Source organism: Labeo rohita, chromosome 4 (assembly GCF_022985175.1).
Source record: "Labeo rohita strain BAU-BD-2019 chromosome 4, IGBB_LRoh.1.0, whole genome shotgun sequence".
NCBI lineage: Eukaryota > Metazoa > Chordata > Actinopteri > Cypriniformes > Cyprinidae > Labeo > Labeo rohita.
Window position 1 is genome coordinate 33,118,983 of NC_066872.1, and position 25,072 is coordinate 33,144,054.

The 25,072-nt window shown below is 33.7% G+C and overlaps 1 protein-coding gene across 1 annotated transcript in view; it reads right to left on the minus strand.

Moving 5' to 3' along the window:
• The window catches only part of col7a1l (collagen type VII alpha 1-like), a 70,196-nt gene that overhangs the window by 16,116 nt on the left and 29,008 nt on the right, over positions 1-25,072 (minus strand). Inside the window, exons 22-80 of the mRNA XM_051107308.1 lie at positions 23,841-23,980; positions 23,561-23,684; positions 22,941-23,084; positions 22,373-22,560; positions 22,218-22,295; positions 22,109-22,126; positions 21,996-22,022; positions 20,252-20,320; positions 19,579-19,659; positions 19,453-19,479; positions 19,044-19,088; positions 18,895-18,963; positions 18,700-18,795; positions 17,806-17,832; positions 17,641-17,694; positions 16,859-16,930; positions 16,535-16,594; positions 16,391-16,417; positions 16,255-16,299; positions 16,070-16,105; positions 14,703-14,747; positions 13,919-13,954; positions 13,592-13,627; positions 13,479-13,511; positions 12,589-12,660; positions 12,437-12,496; positions 11,622-11,657; positions 11,395-11,475; positions 11,153-11,188; positions 10,807-10,851; positions 10,597-10,668; positions 10,425-10,460; positions 10,218-10,247; positions 9,958-9,999; positions 9,794-9,856; positions 9,676-9,714; positions 9,517-9,567; positions 9,356-9,388; positions 8,936-9,001; positions 8,797-8,841; positions 8,677-8,712; positions 8,407-8,433; positions 8,228-8,296; positions 8,087-8,149; positions 7,931-7,948; positions 7,814-7,849; positions 7,671-7,718; positions 7,553-7,588; positions 5,521-5,655; positions 5,258-5,359; positions 4,969-5,139; positions 4,619-4,726; positions 4,267-4,311; positions 3,664-3,732; positions 3,171-3,233; positions 2,992-3,036; positions 2,831-2,878; positions 2,111-2,164; positions 1,963-2,019 (exon numbers count right to left, since the gene is read on the minus strand). Of these exons, the coding sequence (XP_050963265.1) occupies positions 1,963-2,019; positions 2,111-2,164; positions 2,831-2,878; positions 2,992-3,036; positions 3,171-3,233; positions 3,664-3,732; positions 4,267-4,311; positions 4,619-4,726; positions 4,969-5,139; positions 5,258-5,359; positions 5,521-5,655; positions 7,553-7,588; positions 7,671-7,718; positions 7,814-7,849; positions 7,931-7,948; positions 8,087-8,149; positions 8,228-8,296; positions 8,407-8,433; positions 8,677-8,712; positions 8,797-8,841; positions 8,936-9,001; positions 9,356-9,388; positions 9,517-9,567; positions 9,676-9,714; positions 9,794-9,856; positions 9,958-9,999; positions 10,218-10,247; positions 10,425-10,460; positions 10,597-10,668; positions 10,807-10,851; positions 11,153-11,188; positions 11,395-11,475; positions 11,622-11,657; positions 12,437-12,496; positions 12,589-12,660; positions 13,479-13,511; positions 13,592-13,627; positions 13,919-13,954; positions 14,703-14,747; positions 16,070-16,105; positions 16,255-16,299; positions 16,391-16,417; positions 16,535-16,594; positions 16,859-16,930; positions 17,641-17,694; positions 17,806-17,832; positions 18,700-18,795; positions 18,895-18,963; positions 19,044-19,088; positions 19,453-19,479; positions 19,579-19,659; positions 20,252-20,320; positions 21,996-22,022; positions 22,109-22,126; positions 22,218-22,295; positions 22,373-22,560; positions 22,941-23,084; positions 23,561-23,684; positions 23,841-23,980 (3,614 nt within the window). The remainder of the gene's footprint in view (positions 1-1,962; positions 2,020-2,110; positions 2,165-2,830; positions 2,879-2,991; positions 3,037-3,170; positions 3,234-3,663; positions 3,733-4,266; positions 4,312-4,618; positions 4,727-4,968; positions 5,140-5,257; positions 5,360-5,520; positions 5,656-7,552; positions 7,589-7,670; positions 7,719-7,813; positions 7,850-7,930; positions 7,949-8,086; positions 8,150-8,227; positions 8,297-8,406; positions 8,434-8,676; positions 8,713-8,796; positions 8,842-8,935; positions 9,002-9,355; positions 9,389-9,516; positions 9,568-9,675; positions 9,715-9,793; positions 9,857-9,957; positions 10,000-10,217; positions 10,248-10,424; positions 10,461-10,596; positions 10,669-10,806; positions 10,852-11,152; positions 11,189-11,394; positions 11,476-11,621; positions 11,658-12,436; positions 12,497-12,588; positions 12,661-13,478; positions 13,512-13,591; positions 13,628-13,918; positions 13,955-14,702; positions 14,748-16,069; positions 16,106-16,254; positions 16,300-16,390; positions 16,418-16,534; positions 16,595-16,858; positions 16,931-17,640; positions 17,695-17,805; positions 17,833-18,699; positions 18,796-18,894; positions 18,964-19,043; positions 19,089-19,452; positions 19,480-19,578; positions 19,660-20,251; positions 20,321-21,995; positions 22,023-22,108; positions 22,127-22,217; positions 22,296-22,372; positions 22,561-22,940; positions 23,085-23,560; positions 23,685-23,840; positions 23,981-25,072) is intronic.

The following is a 25,072-nucleotide window of genomic DNA, read 5'->3' on the forward strand; positions in this document are numbered from 1 at the left end:
CTCAACTACTGCTTAAAATTACTATATTTCTTGCTTAAACTGAACCCAAAACAGGTTGGAAATTAACGTTTACTAATATGTTCAATAAAAGAACATTTATTAATAAGTTAAATCGCTTATTAATAAATGTTCACCTTTTGATTATTGATGATGCTTCTAGTAATTACGTGTCTGACTTTTAATGTACAATTAAACCTTAATTTAAAATTACAGCCTGTTCTGGGATCATTTTAAGCCAGTCAAATAGCATTTTTTTTAACATTAGTTAAGTTAAATATGTGTTAAACATTTAACCCAACCACTGGGTCAAAACAATCCAGTTGCTGAATTTGTCCATAATTTACCCAGTGCTGGGTTGTATTTAACCCAGCAATTTTTATAGTGCATCAAAACCTATTAATGTACATTATGAAAAAAAATCGATTTCTTTTTATTTTGATATTTACTGCATTAAGCAGTGTTATTAAAATACTTTTTTTTTTTTTTTCTTTTTTTAATAAAACTGGTAACACTTTACAATAAGGTAAATCATCATTTGATAGCAATACATTTTTTACAGAATTTATTAACCTAGTAGATAAAAATGTTCATGTTCATGTTAGTTTATTAACTAATTTGATCTCAAAAATCTATTAGTAAATGTTAATATTACCATCAGCTAACATTAATAAATGCTTTATAAGTATTGTTTATTGTTAGTTCATGTTAACTTATTGTAAACTGTTACCAGTTAACTTAGTAAAGGTTACATATGGAATATCAACCGATAAAACTAAATATCTAATATTGTCCAATAGTTGATATGGTACCAGTTTGTTTTATCAATATAATTAAAAATGTAATTAAGCAAGAATTAAACAGACATAACACACAATAAAGACTCAGAAACAGGTTAAGATTGGTTTAGGAAGAACACATTTACTGACAGACATGCACAAACAGATAAAATATGATAGAAAAGCAATATGCCATTGAATTTCACCAGTGAAAACAGGTAGCACATTATGTTACCGCAAATGAAAAAGTAAATATGCAGACAAACAAAATACAATCTTTTTTCAGTCTTATCAATAAATAGGAACTGATGAACAAATCAATGTCGAATGAGCTGTCAGGGCAAATGATTTGATTCTCTATTGAAACAACCAAAGAACCATTCATGTTATAGATGATTTAGTTTATATTTGTTCAGTAAGCGTAAAGACAGCACATTACAAGATCTGCTCTTTATGTTTATACTGGGCTGGTCTCTCTTCAGAGAGTGCTGGTGGTTCTTCTCAATCTATCAAAGGCACTGCAGCATACTGAACGCTAGTGGTGGTGGAGGCAGCATGGACGAATGACATCATCATTGTGCGACGGGAAAGGAGGCTCTCCCAAAGTAATGCCGGCCAGTCAGATCCTCCCCCTCTTTTACCCTTCACAGTTTCTACACACTTGAATGTCTCTCTTACAGAGTTTAGGGGAGCTCCTGTGTTAAGAAAATAAATATATTAAAGAAAACCTGTAGCTGATCTGTAAGAGCGACTATGAAGCGCATTTAATGTCATTCTGCGTTGCAAGTGCACAAATGAGAGGAATGACTGAAAATCAAGTGCAGTGCATGCTGGGATGCCAATGTGTTACTTCACAATGATTTTTTTTTTAATATATATTCTTGAAACTCACACTGTACATTTATGCATTGAAGCTGGTTGTTTAAAATGCATTTGGACTTTCGTTTGCACTGGTGAAATTCACTGATGAAGTGAAGACAATTATTTCATCATGCAATCAGAAACAACTCAAACGAATTAAGTTGCAATAAGCTGAAACATCCAACAAACATGCTTAAAGAAAGATTTCCAAAGCTGTAGTTAGTTCATGCTGCAAATTAAAGACACATGCAAGTCTTGGAATACAACAGAGCAAAAAGGCAAAAGAGACAGAAGCCAGAAAGCAAAATCACAGACAAACTCTTACCTCCTCTCCAGTTTGTGTTGTATTTAGCACTGACAATAATGTGGTTTCAGGTGGTTTCTGTAAAACATGTAAAATTAGTTGATGTGTATCATATGATGTGCATCATTTGCAAATAAACTGCTGAAATTAAATTAAATTAAACAAGTACCTGCTCTGTGACTTTTGATGAAAGCAGAGGACTTGTTGTTGTTGTGTGAAGCATCTGAAAGCACATTGAGATGATAAGTTAAAGTACTAAATAAATAAAGTAATGTAATGTACATAATAATATAAAATATACCAAAATATACAAAAACTACGATTAAAAAAATTGGGCCAGTAAAAGATTTTTTTAAAGAAATTAATAATTTCACTTCGCAAGGACGCATTAAACTGACCGTACGTGACAATAAAACGACATTGATGATGTTACAGAATACTTCCATTTCAAAAAACTCAAAGAATTCTGGAAAAATGTACCAATGTTTTCTCTAAAATATTAAGCAGCACAAATGTTTTTAAACACTGATAATAGAAATGTTTCTTGAGCACCAAATCAGCATATTATAACGATTTCTGAAGAACTGAGATTGTGAACTGGTGAAATTCACTAATAAAGCAATTATTTTGTCATGCAAAAAATACTAAAATGATTTCTAAAGGATCATGTGACACCGAAGTCTGGAGTAATGGCTGCTGAAAATTCAGCATTGCATCAGAGAAATAAATTACATTTAGAAATATATTAAAATAGAAATCAGTTATTTTAAACGGCAATAATATTTCACTGTTTTACTGTATTTTTAATCAAATAAAAATGCTGATTTGCTGAGCATAACACATTTTCCCCAAAATGTACAGTATTTTGAACGCTACTGATTATTCTTACCAGTGTAATCTCCTCTGGAGACTGTGTAATTGGAGAAGAAGTTTCACCCTGTGTAAATTTGAACATTTTTTGAACAGCATTTCAATAGTACATTTTGTGAATAGCATCCTATTTGAAATTATTAGTAATATTAAAAAAATATATATATCAGACACTCTTACCTCATTTCCTTGTGTGTATATAGCTGTTGTTGCTGAATATTTTAGCTGAGGACAAACAAAAAAAACTCCAGCTCAGTGCTATAACATATTGTACAACCATATTGTACTGATAAAAACATTAATCCACTGTGTATGTCTGTGTGTTTATTGTGATCAGATTTGGTTTTAATAATACTCACCTCCTCCCCTTCGCCCTCCTCCTCCTCTCGAGAGGGAAAAGGCTCTTCCGTGGGCAGCTCGTCCTGATATGACACAAACAAAATATTCAAAAATCGATGTGAAAAGTTCACCAAAAAGGCTTCATTGTGTAAAACATTCCCTTGGTGAAAGATATAAACTGAAAGCAAGTGTTGAGAGATTGTGAGAATAATTACTCAACATTAATTAGAAATGTTGTCATTACGGTTTCTTATTTTGGCTGTGGAGTGGGAGTGATATATTAAGGCCCCGTTAAGTGTGACGTGAGCGGCGTGATTGGACTGTCCGGTGTGGGTGTGAGCGAGGGAGATATGAGGTAAACTCAGGTGATTAGCGTAGGTTGACATGTCAGTTCCCATTCAATTAATTATGAACATGTCAACACATTATAGACAAAATCTCATGTAGATTATGAAGCACATCAGTGTATTTGTCGTCATTAGATTTCACAGTAGGATCATGTGACAGACTTACCTCATATTCATAATCGCCGTCGTCGTATGATGCTTCCTCAACCTCCTCTTCTATGTGGTCTTGATCTTCCTGTAATTTACAGTAATAAGAGAAATTATTTCTGCATTCTAACAATCAAGGATTACTAGACAAAACACTGTCAGTGAGAATTTAAGTTAATTCACTACTAGAGACATGATTTACAGACACATTAAAGACTAAAATAAATAACAACACTTGTAAACATGCTTTATGTAGAATTCAAGTGGTTATAATTCACCAAATATTCAATTAAAATCATACAAGTTAAAGGTGAGCAAATGGTGACAGAATATTAATTCTTCATTTATTTACTGGAAGTAGTAATGACTATGATTAGTGACATTTGTAGCATATTTGTTAGATTTTGATTATGGGCCAAAAAATGGTGTATTTAAGTATATGTTTATAAATCATTTAGGGTTTATGCTTTTTTTAAATGAAACATTTAGGCATATTTAGACAAGGTTATAATAATCTCTAGTATATTGGAATATTTAAATAATCACAGAAATATAATAGTCATCAAGTTTAGATGTGAATGGTGTGTGAATGTCAGGTTAGGTGCGATGGTGAAACATTTACCAAATGTTTCCTTTGTCGTTTTTGACGTCCTTTATTTCCTTTGCCCTGGTTGAGAGTTTAGCAGTTGAGAATCATCATAATTTATAAGAAGGTTTTATATAACAATCATCAGAAATATTTAGAGACATTTAGGAGGTTAGTGGCCATGACATTTCATATTTAATTGCAGTGTTTAGTTCTAATTTAGTTCTAATTTAGCACAGATTTAAATGTTCTCCAGTATAAATATATTTGTCTATTTAATAGCCAAAACCTGTCTGTGGCTAATTTGACTTTTTATTAATTAATGTTCTGTTAGTTTACAGTAAGCACAACACTGAAACTTATCTATATAACAGCAAGATCAATTTACCTTTCCCTTCTCTCTGCCTTTCTTCTTTTCTCCAGATGTTTTCTTCCCCGTGTCCTCATGGTTGTGGAAAACAGTCTCCATACTTACCTCTACCTTCCCAGAACCCAACTGTCAAGAAAAAGAGGTTTTAATTATTGAAACTTGAGTTTAAAGTAGGCAATAAATAGAATTATGTTTAAATAAACATGACATTCCGAATCAAAATCAAATGATTTTAATGTTCTAAATACTAATGAGCTCTGACTGATTTAAAATGTATAACTGCTTAAACTATGAAGTGATTTTTTTCTAAATAACTTACACTAAAAACTTTCAATACAATACAAAATTAGTATCACTGGTAAGCATACCCTCTCAGAAGAAGTGTTGGTTTGGAGAAATTTTAAAGGTGTTACATCACTGAAGTTGGTCTTTTCTTCAGCATCTACCAGCTTGTCATTGGTTTTACTCAGGTTAGTCTTTTTGTGACTAGTCGAGTTGTTTGAAAGCATAGGACCCACTTCTTTTTCTACTACAGGCTTCTTAAAAGATAAGACAAGATATAACTTGCATTAAATGTAAATAACACTATATCAGAACAATTCAGTCTAGTATATCTGAAAATAAAGTGAAAATATAAAGGAACAAATGTTTGCTTACAGGACTTGGTTCAGGCATTCGCCCTTCTTCAAGATCAGACTCTTCTTCGATCAAATCTGCATCTGGTAATGACTCTTGTGGGTGACTGTACTTTACTGAGCTCTGTGGATTAGAAAGAGGTCATATTATTCGGAGTTCATATAGCAAGAACATTATTGCTGATAATGGGTATGCATTATAAACCAAAAATCTAGCTATGTTTTTATGATTATTTTAGTAATTTGTTCACCTGAGATGTTTTATAAGTTCAGGAGGCTACTCACAGTGTATTCAGTGATGACGTTTGAGTCCGGCTCTTGTCTGTCTCCTTTTACTCTTCTGCTGGTGCTGATCTCATGAAGAAGCTCTTCCATTCCATCCTGAAGCAGCCTGTCAATCAAGGCCTTCAGCAGCGAGAGCTGTGAAAGTGTGTGTGTTTTTTATTGTGAATGTGATAATATGTTTTACTGTAGTGTAACATCAATGTAATTCAAAGTTGTTCCAATTCATATAAATATATAATTCATATGAGATGAGAATAAAATGGTTAACAATGTACAATGCTCTTATACGCAGGTCAGACTACTTCAGGATTTTAAATTTAAAATCCTTTCATGATTTTCATTTGGTAGAAGTTAGAGCAACTTACATCCAAAAGAAAAAAAAAAAAGAAAAAGAAAAATATTTAAATTGTTTGTATACTATGGATGTAATAGATGCAGCCTCCATTGGGAATACTGCATATTGCAGTTATCATGTTCCAAGTATTCCAAATGTATACATATTTTTTTTATTTATATTTTATTCATGAAGTATGTTTTTAGCATTAATATTAAATAATAAATCAAAACTTTAAAATTAATAATAAACAGTGCATTTAATTTATACTAAATTTTAAAGCTTAATAACCAAGCAAAATTTAAGTAAAAGTTAATCTGTTATAAGTTTGGAACTATGGAAGCCCATTTCCGACATTGAATAAAAGGTAATTGCAACTTTTATCTCACAATTCTGACTTTTTATTCACACAATTGCAAGAAAAAAGTCAGAATTGCAAGAAAAAAAGTCAGAATTGTGAGATATAAACTTGCAATTGTGACTTTTTATTCAAGATATACATTTGCAATTGCAAGAAAAAAGTCAGAATTGCAAGAAAAAAAGTCAGAATTGTGAGATATAAACTTGCAATTGTGAGAAAAAAATCAGAACTGCAAGATATACATTTGCAATTGCAAGACAAAAGACAGAATTGTGAGAAAAAAAGGCAGAATTGCAAGATATAAACTTGCAATTGTGAGAAAAAAGTCAAATTGTGAGATATAAACTCACAATTGCAAAAAAAAAGTCAGAATTGCAAGAAAAAAAGTCAGAATTTCAAGAGATATAAACTTGCAATTGTGAGAAAAAAATCAGAACTGCAAGATATACATTTGCAATTGCAAGACAAAAGACAGAATTGTGAGAAAAAAAGGCAGAATTGTGAGATATAAACTTGCAATTGTGAGAAAAAAGTCAGAATTGCCAGATATAAACTCACAATTGTAAAAAAAAGTGAGAATTGTGAGAAAAAAAGTCAGAATTTCAAGATATAAACTCGCAATTGCGAGGAAAAAAGTCAGAATTGTGAGTATATATCTCACAATTCTGTGAAAAAAGTCAGAATTGTGAGTATATATCTCACAATTCTGTGAAAAAAGGTCTGAACTGTGAGAAAAAAAGTCAGAATTGCAAGATAAAAACTTGCAATTGTGAGTTATGAAGTCAGAATTGTGAGAAATAAATTCGCAGTTGCAAGAAAGAAGTCAGAATTGCGAGAAAAAAAGTCAGAACAAGTCAAAATTGCAAGATATAAACACGCAATTGCAAAAAAAAGTCAGAATTGCATATTTCACATTATACAAAAAAAGTCTGAATTGCGAGAAAAGTCAGAATGGGAGATATAAACTTGCAATTGCTAGAAAAAAATGCTTTATACCTCACACTTGTAAGTCGCAATAACCTTTTTAAAAAAATTTATTCAGTGGCGGAAATGGGCTTCCAAATAAAACAGCTATTGCATTAATATATAATTTTTAAGTAACTTTTTATGGTTTTAACATTCAGCATTCTGATATCAGTAGAAAATATTTACATAAATAAAACATTTCATTCAAATCATTTCATTGCATAGTGTTGCCTCTAGGATACAAAATAACCCTCCACCCATAATTATTATTTTAATAAATGTTGTCTATTTCATGTAAGGAAATCAAACATTACGCTTTCAGAACTGCAGGAAGGTTGAAAGAAAACTTTTTAAAAATACAGCACACTTACTTTAATACCATATGAATCAAACAAGCCTTCAATGTCCTGAAATAGAACATAACAATATGTTTACACAACCTTGGATCAGTTTTGTAATGAAGTAAATTATGTATAAGCATTGAGTAACCATGAAAACCTTCATTTCAACAGCTCTCCCCGGTGGGCCAGCATCACCCTGTTAAATAATACAATGCCAGCTATCATTGCTTCTGCAGCATAGATTTATGGAGATAAGTTGTGCAATCAATGAGATGTAGAAAACTTTGATACCTTCTCTCCTTTCAAACCCATGTCTCCTTTCTCTCCCTGCCAAAACAAGGAGAAAAATTAGATAACATCTGAGAAACACTTCATTTCTTCAAGGATTTTTGGCGAGCTATACTTTACCTTCATCCCAGGAGGACCCTACAAACACAGAAACGTATAAACACACATAAGAACTGAAAGTCAGTGCAACATAAATGGATGAAAAAGCCTAGCCTTTTTATGTTGATTATTTGATGAAGAAGCTTGTATTCACAATATTATCAATATGACACTGACCGTCGCACCCGGGGGTCCCATTGGTATGGGAAATGCCTTTTTAATATCCTCAATTGACATACCCTGAAAACACAAATGTAATATAACAACAGTCACAGTTGCAAGTAAAGTTGGTCTAAGCTCAAACAACAAAAAAATTACCTCCTGGAGGACAATGGGAGGACCTGGCAAGCCTGGAGATCCTGGCTCTCCTTTTTTACCTTCATTTCCCTAAGCAGTTAAAATGACAGAACATATAATGGACATTATGGATATAAACAAACCATTTAATTGTACCCATTTAATTTCATTATGATGTGTTTGATTTTAGATTATCTTACATTTGCACCAGGTTCACCTTTTTCACCCTATGCATTAAAGTAAGAAATGATGTTAGCCAAGTACAGATCAGCTGCAAGGAATAGTTTACCCAAAAATGAAAATACTGGCCATCCATGTGTTTGTTTGTTTATCTAAACAGATAATTATTAGATAAATAAACATCACTTGCTGACCACTGGATTCTCTGCAGTGAATGGGTGCCATATGAATGAGAGAACTAAGCATTTAAAAATAATGGAATAGTAATTCATAGAAGTCTCTTTTCCCACCTTTGTCCCTTCATCACCCTTTGGTCCTTGATCTCCCTGAAAAACAAACAAACAAACAATGATTTGGTTTTAAAAAGAAGTTCAAAAGCATTTAGAACTACAATAGTATATTAAACTTACATCTTTTCCGGCTACTCCACGTTTCCCATCAACACCAGGTTTGCCCTACAAGAACAGAAGATAAGAAAAAAGAGAAAATGAATAGCTTTATTATAAAGATTTTATGGTTTACATCTGCTGTAAATGTTACTATACTCACAGGTGTTCCAGGTAAACCAGGCATACCAGTAATCCCAGCACGTCCAGGATCTCCTTTCTCTCCCTTCTGTTAAACACACATACACACGCACATACGAAACCCTGAAAAGCACAGCATTAACTCCAGCCACTCTAATTATGATAATAATGTGTTCTTCAAGAACTAAAGATAACCTTTAGGAAAGTGCGTATAATTATTGGATTTTTTTTAAAAACATATTCTAGCTAAATTCTTTATTTCAGCTGACATTAAGCAAAACGACAAATGAAAAGTGTTCTACAGCCTCATTAGCAGCCATCTGATGCACTTTAAAAATGTTTTACCAGTCACACACCGTACAGTTCAGGTAATGTCACTGAAATTTAAAACATGAATCATATGATAAATTATCACTAAATAGTTTTTATTAGGTCTACTCACTGGTCCTGGGTCTCCTTTCTGTCCTGGTTCACCCTGCGTACACACAAAAACACTGATAATTATAACTCAAAATAATATATAAGCACATATGAAGAGCTGAATAGCTGTCACCATATTTTAGAAAAGTTTTTAGAAAAGTATTTTTAGAAAAGTAGTCGAACCTTAGATCCAGGCCTTCCTGGTAGACCATCCACACCTTTACTAGATCCAAGCTAGAAGGGAAAGAAAATTTAGCTACATTAAATAACGTGTACATTTTTCAAACTCAAAAAAACTAACAAAAATATGCATAAAAAGAACAAGACTTTATAGTGGCGCACCAGTGAATTCCCTGGAGGTCCTGGTTTACCTTCAGGACCCTGAGGGAGAATAAAAGCAACTCTTATCGTTATGTTTTTAATACATATATAGTAGAGCAAATGTGGAAGTCTCACGTACAGGTGGTCCAGGACGTCCCGTCTCCCCTCGGAGTCCTGGAAGCCCTGGCTCACCGGGTTCACCCTTTGAAGACACCAAATACACACACTCTAACACACTTTTTTTTTTTTTTTTGGAATCTGTGAATTTGTGTAAATTTAAAATGGCTAAACGTCTTCTTTTACCTTAATGGCCCTGGTGAGAATGGTGTTGTCTGACGTGGTGAACTAGGGAAGAAGAATTATGAGAATTGTACTGACAATAAGGCTAACCATGAAATAGTCAGTCAAATAAATGCTTTTAAAAACAAAACAAAAACAGCAATACAGACTTGACAGCTTTTGGCATGTAACAAACCAACCAACTGAAAACAACATGATTACATTAATATTAATGTATGTTAAATAGCTTGATTATAATACCCAGTAAGGAGTGTAAAACTCACTTGAGTGTCTCCCGGTGGTCCTGGCCTTCCCTGTAGAGAATAAAATATTAATACGGTGACTCCCGCACTTTCATTTATCATTGGAGAGCATGATAAGAAAAACTAAGATTCTGTTATATGAGCGCAGAGCATTACTATCCCATGAAAAAAGTACAAAAAAAATAGTATTGAAAAAAAATCCTCATGCTTTTTAATAGCAGATCATACCGGCTCGCCTTTCTCTCCTTTGTTTCCCTCTTGACCCTGAAAAATATGTGCATTCATTATCAAACGGTATTGACTATTCTCTGCTATTTTGGTTCATAATTCATTGGTTCTCTGGAAGAGAAGTTTCGATCAAATACTGTCTGTAAAATTTAAAATAAAGAAAGCTGCTTACTGGCAACCCTAATTTCCCAGGTTCACCTTTTTCCCCAGGGTCACCGGGTCGCCCTGGAAGACCAAGAGGGCCCTAACATTGGAGATGAGGAGACGCATGAGTGTTATAGACTGAGATACAGAATATCTGATTTGAACATAGAGAGACGTTGGATAAAAAGCGTATGAAAAAAGAAAAATGTGACTTTGAGGTTTAGAAGAGGGTCAATACCTTGACTCCTCTCTCTCCAGGTTCTCCTGGTGAACCAGACTCACCCTGTAGCAAAAATAATAAATAAATAACAAAAAAACAATAAATAACACTCAATTTAACATAATGTGGACAAGGACAGTAAAACTTGGAATCATCTGGATTGTTAAAACAACACAGCTTAATAATAAACATATGAAATAAAGTATAAATAAAAATGTAAAGGTTTTACGTGAGGTTCAGGAGATCTAAAATAGCATTAGCATTAGGATATAAACCATAGAAGTCAATGGAAAGTCTCCACTGTGACAGAAAAACGAGGTCGTGTAAAGGTATTGGTTTCTCTGTGTATGTTTTTGAATCTCACCCTCAATCCCATCTCTCCTTTCAGTCCTGGCAGACCCTGAAATGCATTAAAGCAGAAAATTTAATTTAATATGAATGAAGCATTAATTAAAAAGCAAACAATGAGTATTTCATGGCAAAGTAACCCTTCTATCTCTAATATCCTTAGTGCAATGATGCATAGCACACACACGCACTCACATACTGCATACACACACTCCCATACGTCTTGTATCAGTCACTCTGGGCTCTCGATTTACTTACATCTTTACCTCTTAGTCCTGGAGAACCAGGGTTGCCTTGGAAACCCACCTCCCCTTTCTCTCCTTTGGACCCATCGCTGCCCTGGACACAATCAAAGGAAGTGTTTGTGTAAATGATCTGTGATTCATTTCATCTTTTATGCACTTTCTTTGCCAAATATTCACAATCATTCTTATAGAATTTTACAGGTATTAAAACACAAGAGTGTAAACGTGAGTATAACTTACTTTAGACCCAGGTTTCCCAGACAATCCAACATTACCCTGGAAATTTAAAAAGAAAAGAAATGAGACAGAATAGTCTAAACAGTGTTCTGTGTTTTCTTTTTCTTTTAAAGGGATAGTTCACCCAGAAATGAAAATTCTGTCATTAATTTCTCACCTTCATGTCTTACCAAACCCATAAGACCTTCGTTCATCTTCAGAACACAAATGAAGATATTCCTGATAAATTCCGAGAGCTTTCTGACCCTGCATAGATAGCCACGCCACTACAAGGTTGAATGAAGTCATTATTTTTGTTTTTCTTTGCGTACGGTTGAAACACTAACGTCACATGGACTATTTTATCAATGTCCTTGCTAGCTTTCTCAGCCTTGAACATGGTAATACCATTGCTGTCTATGCATGGTCAGAAAGCTCTTGGATTTCATCAAAAATATCTTAAAATACCTTACAAACGAAGGTCTTACAGGTTTGGAACGACATGAGGATGAGTAATTAATGACAGAATTTTTATTTTTGGGTAAACTATCCATTTAAGCTTAAGGGTATTCTAAAACCGTTTTTATGTCTAATATGTGAATTTATGAACAAATGTGGATTTTTAACTTGTATTTGCAATATAAACTGCTTTTGATCAAATAAATGCAACATTGGTGACCATAAGAGACTCCTTTCAACAACCACAAATGTTACAGACCCCAAACTTTTAGACAGTAGTGTAAATTTCATATATGGCTTATAAAATTTCAGTTTACTGCATTGTGTCCTGTGGTGTACACTTTTCTACAGACCAACCTCCAAGCCTCATAAACACTCACTCTTTCTCCACTCTCTCCTTTGGGACCAGGCTGACCGGGGATTCCGAATCCAGGACTGCCCTTCAAAAACCCAGAAGACAACAAATCAGTACATTCAGATTGGCAGCTAATGAGTACATACAATTAACTGTACTTTCACATCCAAAACTTACCTTTTCCCCTTTATCACCTTGATCTCCTTTGATTCCTTGTGGTCCTGGTGGCCCAACTTGTCCGATATCCCCCTTTAAAAACACAGTACAGAGGCATCACTTGAAGAAGTTCACTTCCAGAACAAAAATTTACAGATAATTTACTCACCCCTTTGTCATCCAAGATGTTTATGTCTTTCTTTATATATCAATTTCTATACTTTTTAACTTCAAATGCTCGTCTTATCTAGCCCTGCGATTTGAATGCATACTCTGTGTAATCCGGGTCAATACAGTTAGGGTATATTGAAAAACTTTAAAATCATCCTACATCGCTGTTTTGCCCTTTTTTGTACAGGGTGTTTGACCTTCTTCGCACGTTCACTTTGTAAACACTGGGTCGGTACTTCTGCAACGACGTAGGATGAACGTTTTCCTCAAGAAGCATAATTTCTTTGCGAAAAGAAAGAGAGACAGGAACATCTTGGATGACAAGGTAGTAAATTATCTGTCATTTTTGTTCTGGAAGTGAACTTCTCCTTTAAAAACTTGTAATGAAATGCACCAATCGTATAGATTTTACCCCTGGAGTGTTTTGGGACTTGCAACAAAACTTTGTAATCTATAAAACTGTCTTTTTTGTGTGTGTGTTCATTGACAAGCAGACCTAAGGGAGTGCTTTGTTTCATATTAGTGCTCATGGCAATAATTAACCGTGTTTAAGTTGTCCAAGCGCTGGATGCACTGCTTGTTTTCATCAATGCAGTGGAGGAAAACCCAAGGGGAAATAACTGTCAGATTTCATTCATGAGCTGGGATGTAAAACCCAAAGGTAACCTGGGTTTGGTATAGAGAGCTGTTCACATATTAATACATTTTTATATTTTGAAACCAATTCTTGATTATCTTACCCTGGCACCCTTTTTCCCCGGAGGGCCGAGTATCTGTAAAACGTGAGGGGAATTATTAGCAAGAGACTATATTTTTAGCCAAAAACGATGAGAGATTGCAGCGTCAGTTTTACCCCTTTAGCTGGGTCGCCGGGAAGGCCGCGTTGCCCCTGTGAATCAAACGCAGAAATACAAATCCCACACTGATTAACCGTAGACAGCTATTGCATAAATTTACATGCATTAATTGACACTCAATGTGAGATTAAATAAATTTACACTTAGAGGGATAAATAAATGGTAGATTTTAAAACACTGGCTGATTGCATTGTTGATTAGTTATCAGGTGTAGCTGACATACGTTAAACTCGTTATTTCGAACGGGATGTCCACAAAGTTTGGACAGTGTAGTTTATTAAAGTACCAGATTTGGATAAATGAAGAAAATAGTTTAGATTCACCTCGTCACCCTTTCGTCCAGCAGCTCCAGGGAAGCCCTAAAGTTTAAAAAGAAAAAGTAAACTTTCCTTCTAATCATTGCAAGAATTATGAAATTAGTATTCAGCAAATATGAATAACCTCAGGTGCTTTGAGAGATGTTAGATGTCTAGTGTGGGCTCTCTGAAAGCATGTGCGGTAGAGGTCTAAACCGAACGTTTTATCATGCCATAGTGTTTCTGAGGCATAATGAGGAGTCGAATCGTTGGAGAGTGTCCTTGATCTCCTCTCTGAAGCCTTGGCTTTAATAATGACTGTAGAAGTTTAATTTGCAACTGACTGAAAATCTGAATTGCCAGAGATGGACACACAGTGGCGAAGTTGCATGTATTTCTTAATGTTTCATACGTGCAATTCTCACGCCGTCTCATTATTAGGTGAAAACTCCATTCAGATGTTTCTCTTTTTAATCAGGTCGATAATGGATCCTTAGCTTTGACGTGCATTTTGGAGTCCAGCACTGGCCGAAGAACAGAGAAGAGGCGTTTTTCCTTTTTCTTAATCGACTCTTTTAATTTCCCCAGAGATCTAAGGCTCATCCTTGCTCTTAATAGAACTTCAACAGCACCATACAGAGTGGAAAAGTTTCAAGAGCGAGCAAACGAATAAAGATTTGACTTTTTAACAAAGCATTTGTTCAGTGCAGTGATTTAAATCCATTAACCGGTTTATCACACATCTGACCTTTTCATGCAGTTGCTATTTATATTTTTCAGGGAAGTGAACAGGTAGAAGTTATGGACTTACTGCAACTCCTGGAGGCCCGACAGGCCCGATTTCCCCACGTTCGCCCTGTCAAACAAAGCAGGGATATATAATTTATGATCCTGGACCACAAAACCAATCATAAGGATACATAAGCTTTCCATTGATGTATAGTTAGGATAGGACAATATTTGACTAAGATACACCTATTTGAAAATCTGGAATCTGAGGTTGCAAAAGAATCAAAATATTCAGAAAATCACCTGTGCAAACAAAGTTCTTAGTAATGCATATCACTAATCAAAAATTAAGTTTTGATATATTTACGGTAGGAAATTTACAAAATATCTTCACAGAACATGATCTTTACTTATTATCCTAATGATTTTTGTCATTAAAGACCCATACAATGTATTTTTGGCTATTGCTACAAATATAGCCATGCTGCTCATGACTGGTTTTGTGGTCCAGGGTCACATTTGTAGTTTATGTCATTGAAAACAAACATCAAGTGTAAAACAATACCTAGTATCTACATGCAAAAATGTATGCACAATCAGGCAGCCATTATTGTAAAATTTGTCTTGTATCATCCCGAACAGGATTATTTAGTGACAATGACTAGTTGACTGTACATTATCCAATTTATAACATGACTGTAGCAAATATACAAATAAATGGACATGAAATATTGATTTGAGTCAAGATCGTATCTTAAAACAAAAATATTTGACCACAGAATGACAGGAAAGACCAATCAGAATTGTTTCAGAGAGCATTTTTTTAAAGGGATAGTTTACCCAAAAATGAAAATTCTGTCAATAATTATTCACTCTCATGTTGTTCCAAACCTGTAAGACCTTCGTTCATCTACAGAACACAAATTAAGATATTTTTGATGAAATCTGAGAGCTTTCTGACCCTGCATAGACAGCAATGCAACTACTATGTTCAAGGCCCAGAAAGGTAGTAATGACATCATTAAAACAGTCCATGTGACATCAGTGGTTCAACCTTAACATTATGAAGTTACGAGAACACTTTTTGTGTGAAAAGAAAAGAAAAATATCTTAATTTGTCTTACAGGTTTGGAACGACATGAGGACGAGTAATTAATGACAGAATTTTCATTTTTGGGTAAACTATCCCAAGATGCATCTCATGATATTTAGTGCATTTGATGTTTAGAAATATTACACAAGACTAGTGATCTGAACTGAGTGTCCATTTTTAAACATGTTGAAAAGTCAAGTAGATGTATTATGGATCAGGTTATTAAATACAGAGCAGCAGCACTAGACAAAAGCACTGACTTAAAGTGATTGATTTTTTATTGTAGAGAAAGAGCAAATGGGTTAAATAAAACAGAGCAGTAGCTGAGCATGTGTCTAAATTGTGTAAAATCATACCTTGTCTCCTTGATCTCCTTTAAGACCCTTTTTCCCCTGAACACAGACAAAAACACAACAGTGAAACACCCCTGCCATTATAAAGTACTTAACATTTCTAAACAAAATTGCATGTGTTAAAAGGTTCATGTTGATTCTCTTTTTAACAGCACAGACTGACAGACGAAACACATAGTTTGACAAACCCGAGGGCCTGTGATCCCCTGGACTCCTTGGATTCCTACTTCACCCTTTGGATGAATACGGAAACTACAAATTACACCCTGCACCAGACAATTGTCTTTTACTCTGCTCCATTGATTTTAAATACAACACGCTTACCTTTGGGCCTTGTAGTCCTGTAATACCCTGAAAAATTGATTAGCACTACTTAATAATTACCCTTAAGATTTTTCACAGCAGAACATATATAAGTTTAATGAAATACTAGTATGAATGTGCTTTAAGTTTATCAGAAATACATACATTTTCTCCTTTTGGCCCAGGTGGACCTTGAACGCCCTGAATTCCGATTCCTTCCTCCCCCTTTATGATTAACACAAAAGAAATTCAATCAAACAACCAGCTGCACTAATTTTAGCTTCATGCAGTCCTGACAGAGAGGAAGGGCAGTTTTTTTTTTACAGCTCTCCGAACAATGAGACTTCCAAAAAGATAGCAGGCAGATGAGCAGGGAGATTTAATTTATGCATTTTAACTGTCTTGGGCAAGCTGTAGGAAGTCATTGCTTAAAATAGCTTTTATAGCACTGCTGAAAGTACAAAATAATACATGAAACTGTTCTCAAACCTTTTCCCCCTTTTGACCAGGAAGTCCTGGAAGTCCATCCACTCCCACTGGTCCTGGTAAACCTGGTAGACCCTAGAAAAACACATCCACAAGATTTAATTACTCATTTAATGTTTTACTATTTAAAATACAATGGCTTACATTTAAGAAAACTGGTGAAAATTCCAAGTACATTTTTAAAAACTAATTCTATAAATTAAACAAGAATAGTATTTCCTACGCAAATAATCTTTATTTATTTACAAAAAATCATTTTTAAGACGTCTTTATAGCTGTTTCTACATATGTGACCCTGGACCACAAAACCAGTCATAAGGGTCAATTTTTTTAAATTTACATTTATACATAATCTGAAAGCTGAATAAATAAACTGAGATTCAACTATTTGAAAACCTGGAATGGGTGCAAAAAATGTTTTCACCTTTAAAGTTGCCCAAATGAAGTTCTTAACAATCCATATTACTAATCAAAAATTAAGTTTTGATATATTTACGTTAGGAAATTTACAAAATATCTTTATGGAACCTGAACTTTACTTAACATCCTAATGATTTTTGGCATAAAAAAAAAAAAAAAAAACACATTTGACCCATACAATGTATTGTTGGCTATTGCTACAAATATACCCGTGCTACTTAAGACTGGTTTTGTGGTCCAGGGTCACATATTAATCTGGGATAGTAAAAGTATTTGTATTTTTGGTACTAGTATTTTAAAATCAAATAATAATAAATAATACACAGAGTAGCTTTAAGAGAGTAACCCTTAAAGCATGCACTAACATTACTCCCATGCTCCCCCTTTTCTCCTTTGGCACCCGGTTTTCCACGTGGACCCTGAAGAGTGTGAGAAGCATTATATTCACAAAATAATTACATATTTTGCAGGTATATTTTATATCAAATGTTAAATAGTAAATTGTTCCTTGAGCTGTACAGATGACTTACTTTAGGACCAGATTCTCCAGTCTCACCCTAAGAGGAAGAAAAATACCATAAAATACTACAAATACCACACATGTTGCACGTAACTTTTGAGTATGGATTTGTATTGTAAATGACGCTGTGTATTGAAGCTACATCTTATATACATACAATAAAAACCTTAAAGACATAGTTCATCCAAAAATGAAAATTATCCCATGATTTACTCACCCTCAAGCCACCCTAGGTGTGTATGACTTTCTTCTTTCAGACAAATACAAAGTTATATTAAAAAAAATGTCCTGGCTCTTCCAAGCTTTATTATAGCAGTGAATGGGTGTTGAGATTTTGAAGCAAAATAAAGTTCATCCATCCATGATAAATATTGGGCTTCATCATGGATAAAAATATTGAATCGATGCATTTGAATGGATAATTCGATGCGTTTATGTAAGAAAAATATCAATATTTAAAACTTCAAACCAGTCTCCTCTTGATTTATATAGAAATCAGACGTGTGTACAACAGTTAGCGAAAGCTAGAGATTATGGTTTATAAATGTTTAAATATGGATATTTTTCTCACACAAACGCATTGATTCACTTCAGAAGGCCTTTATTTACCCCCTGGAGCTGTGTGGAGTACTTTTATAATGGATCAATGCACTTTATTTTGCTTCAAAATCTCAACAGCCATTCACTGCCATTAAAAAGCTTGAAAGATCCAGGAGATTTTTTAATAGAATTCTGATTGTATTTGTCTGAAAGAAGAAAGTCATATACACCTAGGATGGCTTGAGGGTGAGTAAATCATGGGGTAATTTTCATTTTTGGAAGAACTATCCCTTTAACAACTAACATGAGATTATTTTTTTTAAATATGGTGCATGCGTGCATACTTATGATTTTTCATACTAACCTTAACAGAGAGTCCAGGAGAGCCTGGAGGCCCAGGCAAACCTGGGAGTCCTGGAGGACCTGATACCCCTGGGACCCCTGGAGCACCTGGGGGGCCCTTTTAATCAAGGAGTGAATCAAATGCAGTTATAAGTAGATGCATATTATTTAATCTAAACCATTTAATACAGCTGTATAGTACGATACAATCACTTACAGAGGATCCAGGTTCTCCTTTACGTCCTGGAAGAACCTCCATACCTCCCATAACATAGCCTGGCTCGCCCTAAATAAAGAAAAAGTTGATATAAGTCAACTAGACTTAAATAGGTGTTATTTAAAATAAAATAAAATAAATAAAATTACTCTCTCTCCTCTCTGTCCTTTAGGTCCAGTATTACCAGGAGGCCCCTGAGATTGTGAAGAAGAGAAATATGTTGGGCTTACAGTCTTGATGAACAGTCACATTCAAAGAAGTATTAAATTTCAATTTAGTTAAAACGTGAGACATTAAATAAATAAGAATGAGGCTTTAAAAGAAAGTGGGGGCAAATACTCTACACTGACTAGCCATAATCATTCCTCATTACTCCCTCTGTGAATCACTCAAAGATAATTGCAGCTTTCCCAATTCTCCTACTAAGATATACAAAGGGTTAGGACATTGCGCACATGTTTTAAATGAGTGAACTAACTACCATTTCCAGAATATACCGATTTAAATATCACCACCTACGCTGTTTTTTATATAGTGAGATGTGAAAGAGACACTTACCATGTCACCAGGAATTCCAGGCACTCCCTGAATTAGATTAAGAGATTGTTTATGCACATTCACAACAATATTCTTCCTAATAAGCTTACATATTATGCTGTATTACACTGAAGTTTCTTCTTTTACCCTTTGTCCGGGAGAACCAGGGGGTCCAGTTCTACCTGGTCGTCCTGGTAAACCTGGGATGCCATCCGTTCCGGGAAGACCCTGATGAATGCAAAGTGGGAATGATACAGAGAGAAAAAAAATTAAAAATGAAATTAGTACTATGTTATATAATATACACAAATACACAGAAACTGTTTGATACTCCTCCAATATAACAACAGAACATCTTCAGTGCACATATTACTTTGAAATCAAATATAGGACAATGTGAATCCACGCATTCACACTGATACATATCACAAAAATAAATAAGGAAACATCTGTAACAATGCCGATCTTGTTAGCAAGACCTGTCACATTTCATTTGTTATTCAAAAGAGTCGCTTTGATTTGACAAGTGCTTTCATGTGTCGCCTTCTCAAAGAGATAACAGGAAGAAAAAAAGCAGAGTACGAATAGCACCCGATACAGAGACAGATCTGTGATATTAATAATTAGATTTAATCCTTTAATCTGCTAAAACAACAGCCGAGTCATAAAAACAATCTCATCATTAGCTGAACGGCTCGGTTCAAATATTAAATGCTTCAGTAATTAACATCAACTTCTAATTATGAAGACAGAGAGGAGGTGTTGTATTTGTGTTTATTTAAGTTTGTGTTGTACAACGGCAGATGTTGCGTGTACTCACCCGCTCACCCTTCTCCCCTTTGACCTTTAGAGAGAATGAGTCAAAATGCCCCGGGCCTTGCTTGAGTCGCTATGTCAACAGAAAAACAAGAAAAAAGATAAATAATAATAATACTGCAAAAAAGATACTGGATTTTTATATTTTCACTAGATTGTGTGAGCAAAACTAGTGTTGTAATCGTTAACTAAAACGAAGATAGAAACATTCTTCTTAGTTCAAATATCTAAAATAACACTAAATCTACTAAATCAAGTAAAACTGAAACATGAAATAAAAAATAAAACTCTTTAGAAATATAAAATAACTAATAAAAATGACAAAAGCACATATAATTACTAAAAATAAGGTAAAATTAAAATGAAAACTGAAAATATAAAAATCAAAGCTAATCAAAATATGAATAAAAACTATAAAAGTGGATAAATAATGGTAAAACAACACTGTGCAAAACAAAATTAATAATTAAACAAAGTCGAATAAAAATAGAAAATACAAAAAAATCTAAAAACATTCGTTAATAAATTATCTAAAATAAATAAACTATACTCTATGTTATGAAAAACTTGAAAAACTAAACGAAAATTTAAAAAGCTGACAACTAAGTGAAATAAGCACTAAAATTACTGAAACTGAAATAAAAAATGAAACTGAAATAAAAAATAAACCTATTCATAAATATTAAAAATGACAAAATCACGTAAGAAAATTACTAAAAATTAAACTCAGATTAAAATGAAAACTGAAAATATAAAAATAAAAGCTAATCAAAATATGAATAAAAGCTATAAAAGTTATGATAAAATAATGCTAAAATAACACTGTGCATATACTCTAAATATTAGATGAAAAACCTGAAAAACTAAGTGAAAATGGGAAATGTTGACAACTAAGTGAAATAAGTTTAAGCACTAAAATTACTGAAAAAGTAAAAATAAAAACTATAAAACTGGATAAATAATGCTAAAAAAAACACAGTGCAATATAAAATTAATAAAAATAAAGTAAACAAAAAATTCTAAAAACATTTTTGTTGATTAAAATGTCGGAAATAAAATAAACTATACTGTAAATATTAGATAAAAACTTGAGAAATGAGATTGAGAAATGTGGACAAATAAGTTAAGTAAGTTTAAGCACTAAAACTAGTAACAGAAATAAAACTTAAAATAAAAAACAGAAATAAAAAATAAAACTATTAAGAAATATAAAAACAAAAATAAATAAAAATGACAAAAAACATAAGACAATTACTAAAAATTAAACTCAAGTTAAAATGAAAACTGAAAATATAAAAATAAAATAATAAAAGCACAATTTGAATAAAAGCTATAAAAGTGGATAAATAATGCTAATATAAATGCTAAAATAAAACCATTCTTGTTAATTAAAATATCTAAAATAAACTGTACTGTAAAAATTAGATGAAAAACGTGAAAAACTAAATGAAAATGAGAAATGTTGACAACTAAGTGAAAAAGTTTAAGCATTAAACTACTAACTGAAATAAAATAAAACTACATTAAACATTAAAAAAACAAAAATGAATAAAAACGACAAAAGCACAAAGCTAAAAATTAAAAAACAAACAAAAAATTTATGTATAATACTTGTTTTCTTATGTTACGTAATATCCCTAACAAGAGAAAAATCTGTCTGTCAGAATTCAAACAGAATGCTGTGAGCCACTGCGATTAGTGAGAGGGAAAGAAATAAAGAAATAGCAGTCTGCTGCTGTCTAACATACCAGGCCACCGAGACCAAATCCATCGCCCTGCAGTGGAGAAATTAGATACAATCATATCATCAGCTACAATTATTTGATCGATAACACACATAACAAAATAAATAGCCACTTACCTTCTCTCCTTTCTGGCCCTGTGAACAACAACAAACCAAGAGGGACTCATGAGAACTCATATAAGACATGGAGTGACAGCTGTAGTTAGGATATAGAGGAAGCGTTTACCTTGCAGCTGAGTGGACAAGGCCCTTCTGGTTTACTGAGAGCTTCTGGGTCATCTGTAGGTGTGTCCAGTTGAGCAGACTAGGACAAAGACACATAAAAATGGTATTCCTTGCGAAAATACTATCACTAATTCCTCTCAGATCTGCACGGCTCACCTCATCATGTTGTTTGAACTCTGACTGTAAGGCCTCGCTACAGATGCTGCTGATAAACTCTCTCTCGACAGTCGGAAGATCGTCAAAATCACTGGCAAAGAAGATGTTCTTGTAAGTGGTGGGAGAGGCGATGGTCCTCAGCTCCTCGATATCTGCGTGAGCGATGCCAATGGCCAACACACTGACACCTAATGCACAAACACACCAAATAATGAAGTTATATAATAATGAAGAATATCATTCATTCGGCCTTATATTAAGGTTTTACTAAAGTATGAACCAGATAAAGACATAAATAAACTTATAATGAACTGATGAAGTTTAAGGTCAGTACAAGTCTTTTTTTGAAACAAATTAAAACTTTTATCCAGGAAGGACACATTAAATTGGTCAAAATGTCAAAAATAGAGACTTTTTGAGAGTTTACATCTCACAATTCTGACTTTTCTTCTTGAATTCTGAGATATAAACTCAGAATTGTGAGAAAAACATCTGAATAGTGAGAAGTCCAAGTAAAAGCCATGAATATTTGTCTATTCCTGCATTGATATTAGCTGATATTACTCACCCAGAGCATGTGCTATCCTGGACGGCGGCTCTACATCATCCAGTGCTCTCCCGTCTGTCAGTAACACTAACACGTGAGGAACTTCCTGTCTCATACCCAAAGACTCCTGAAACATCTCCCTAAGGACATAGCTGATCCCACGACCTACACGCACGTTCACAATCATTACATTTCAGATGAGACATCACAATAATATTTGTGACCCTGGACCACAAATCCAGCCATAAGGGTTAATTTTTTAAAACTGATATTTATGCATCATCTGAAAGCTGAATAAATAAGCTTTCATTCATGTTTGTTAGGATAGGACAATATTTGGCCTGGATACAACTATTCAAAAATGCAAAAAATCAAAACATTGACAAAATCTCCTTTAAAGTTGACTAAATGAAGTTCTTAGCAATGCATAATACTAATCAAAAATTAAGTTTTGATATATTTACGGTAGTACATTTACAAAATATCTCTATGAAACGTGATCTTTAATTAATATCCTAATGATTTTGGCAAAAAAATGATAATTTTGACCTATACAGTGTAGTTTTGGCTATTGCTGCAAATATAACTGTGCTACTTATCCAGGGTCACGTTTAGCATTAACCATTTTTAATCTTGTGCACCTGTTTTTGTGTTCCCTCCTCCATAGCGGACTTCACGGAGCGCTCTCAAAACAGAGTTGCGGTCTTTGTGAGTGTTAAAGCTGAACTCGATCCTTGGCTCATCACTGTAATGAACTACTGCTATCTAAGGCAAGTTAATAAGATGCTTTAGTTCACACTTACAGCATGTCAGATGTTTGTGCTCATTATGAGATTACAGAAATAGTGACTGAGACATAGAATGTTCCCAAATGTGGTGGAAAGCCACATATATAGAATATAGCACATTAACATATCCTACCTGTGTTCCTTTAGGTCCTATAGTGGGAAAATATGTGACAATTCGAAACAGGAAATCTTTCAGCTTGCCGAAGTTGTTAGTTCCAATGCTCCAGGATTCATCGACCAGAAACACAATATCAGCTTTTACCCTGCCACACACTAACAGACAGATACACACAGTTCATTTACACATTCACATCGTTTACATTGACTTTCTGGGGAAAAACATATGCACTATTAACGAAGAGTTTTCCCTCAATAAACTCATAATTTGCTGCTTATTAGAAGTAATGTAGTTGTTGTAGTAGTTGGGTTTAGGTATTGGGTAGGGTTAAGGGATCTAGAGTAAGGTTATGCATTAATATGTGCTTTATATGTACTAATATGTTAGTAATATGCATGCTTAAAAGCAACTAGTTAATAATGAATAGTGCTCCCTAATCTAAAGTGTTACCCATTTCTCTAGAATGGAAGCCAGTGATCACCACAATGGATTGGTTAGCAATGTTCTTGAAAATATGTTTGAACACAAGAATTAGTATTTTTGGAATTCGTGGAAAATTATACTTTTCACACTTCTTTTTTCTAACCCAAATTTGAGTCATTTTATAGGGTTATTTTTAATATTTTTACCCAGGTGCTGGGTAGTTTTTCTGTAACTCAGCTGCTGGTTGATTTTTACTGTCAGTACAAATGAAGAACCCCTCACATTTATACCCAGCGCTGGGTCAGTGTAACCCAATGTTCTGAGAGAAAACCTGACAGGAAATTTGACGTATTCTAACATGAATATAAGTCATGAATTCAAATCATTTAATGAACTGGAACAGTCCACTAATAGCAGTTTTATTCCCACAGATTCCCACTGTGGCTGATGCTTTTTTTTTTTTTTTTTTGACTTGACAATGAATAATATATATAAATTATATATAATATATATAAATATATATATATATAAATAATATAGAAACAAACCACTGACCCAGCACTATGTCAAAAAAAAAAAAAAAAAAAAAAAAACATCCCAGCAAATGGATTAATGTATAAAACCCAACAAGCTGGGTCAAAATAACCCAGCATTTTTTAGAGTGTAAAGGCTTAATTTCATGGGAAATCAATGATTAACAGTTTATCTGCATGGTATATATCAGCACAGATGTAAAGCTGACAGATATAAAGCTAACGCCTGTCAGGAAGACTTCTTGTTTTAGTTTAAACATAAAAAATTAACATAAAAAAGGGGCATTTACA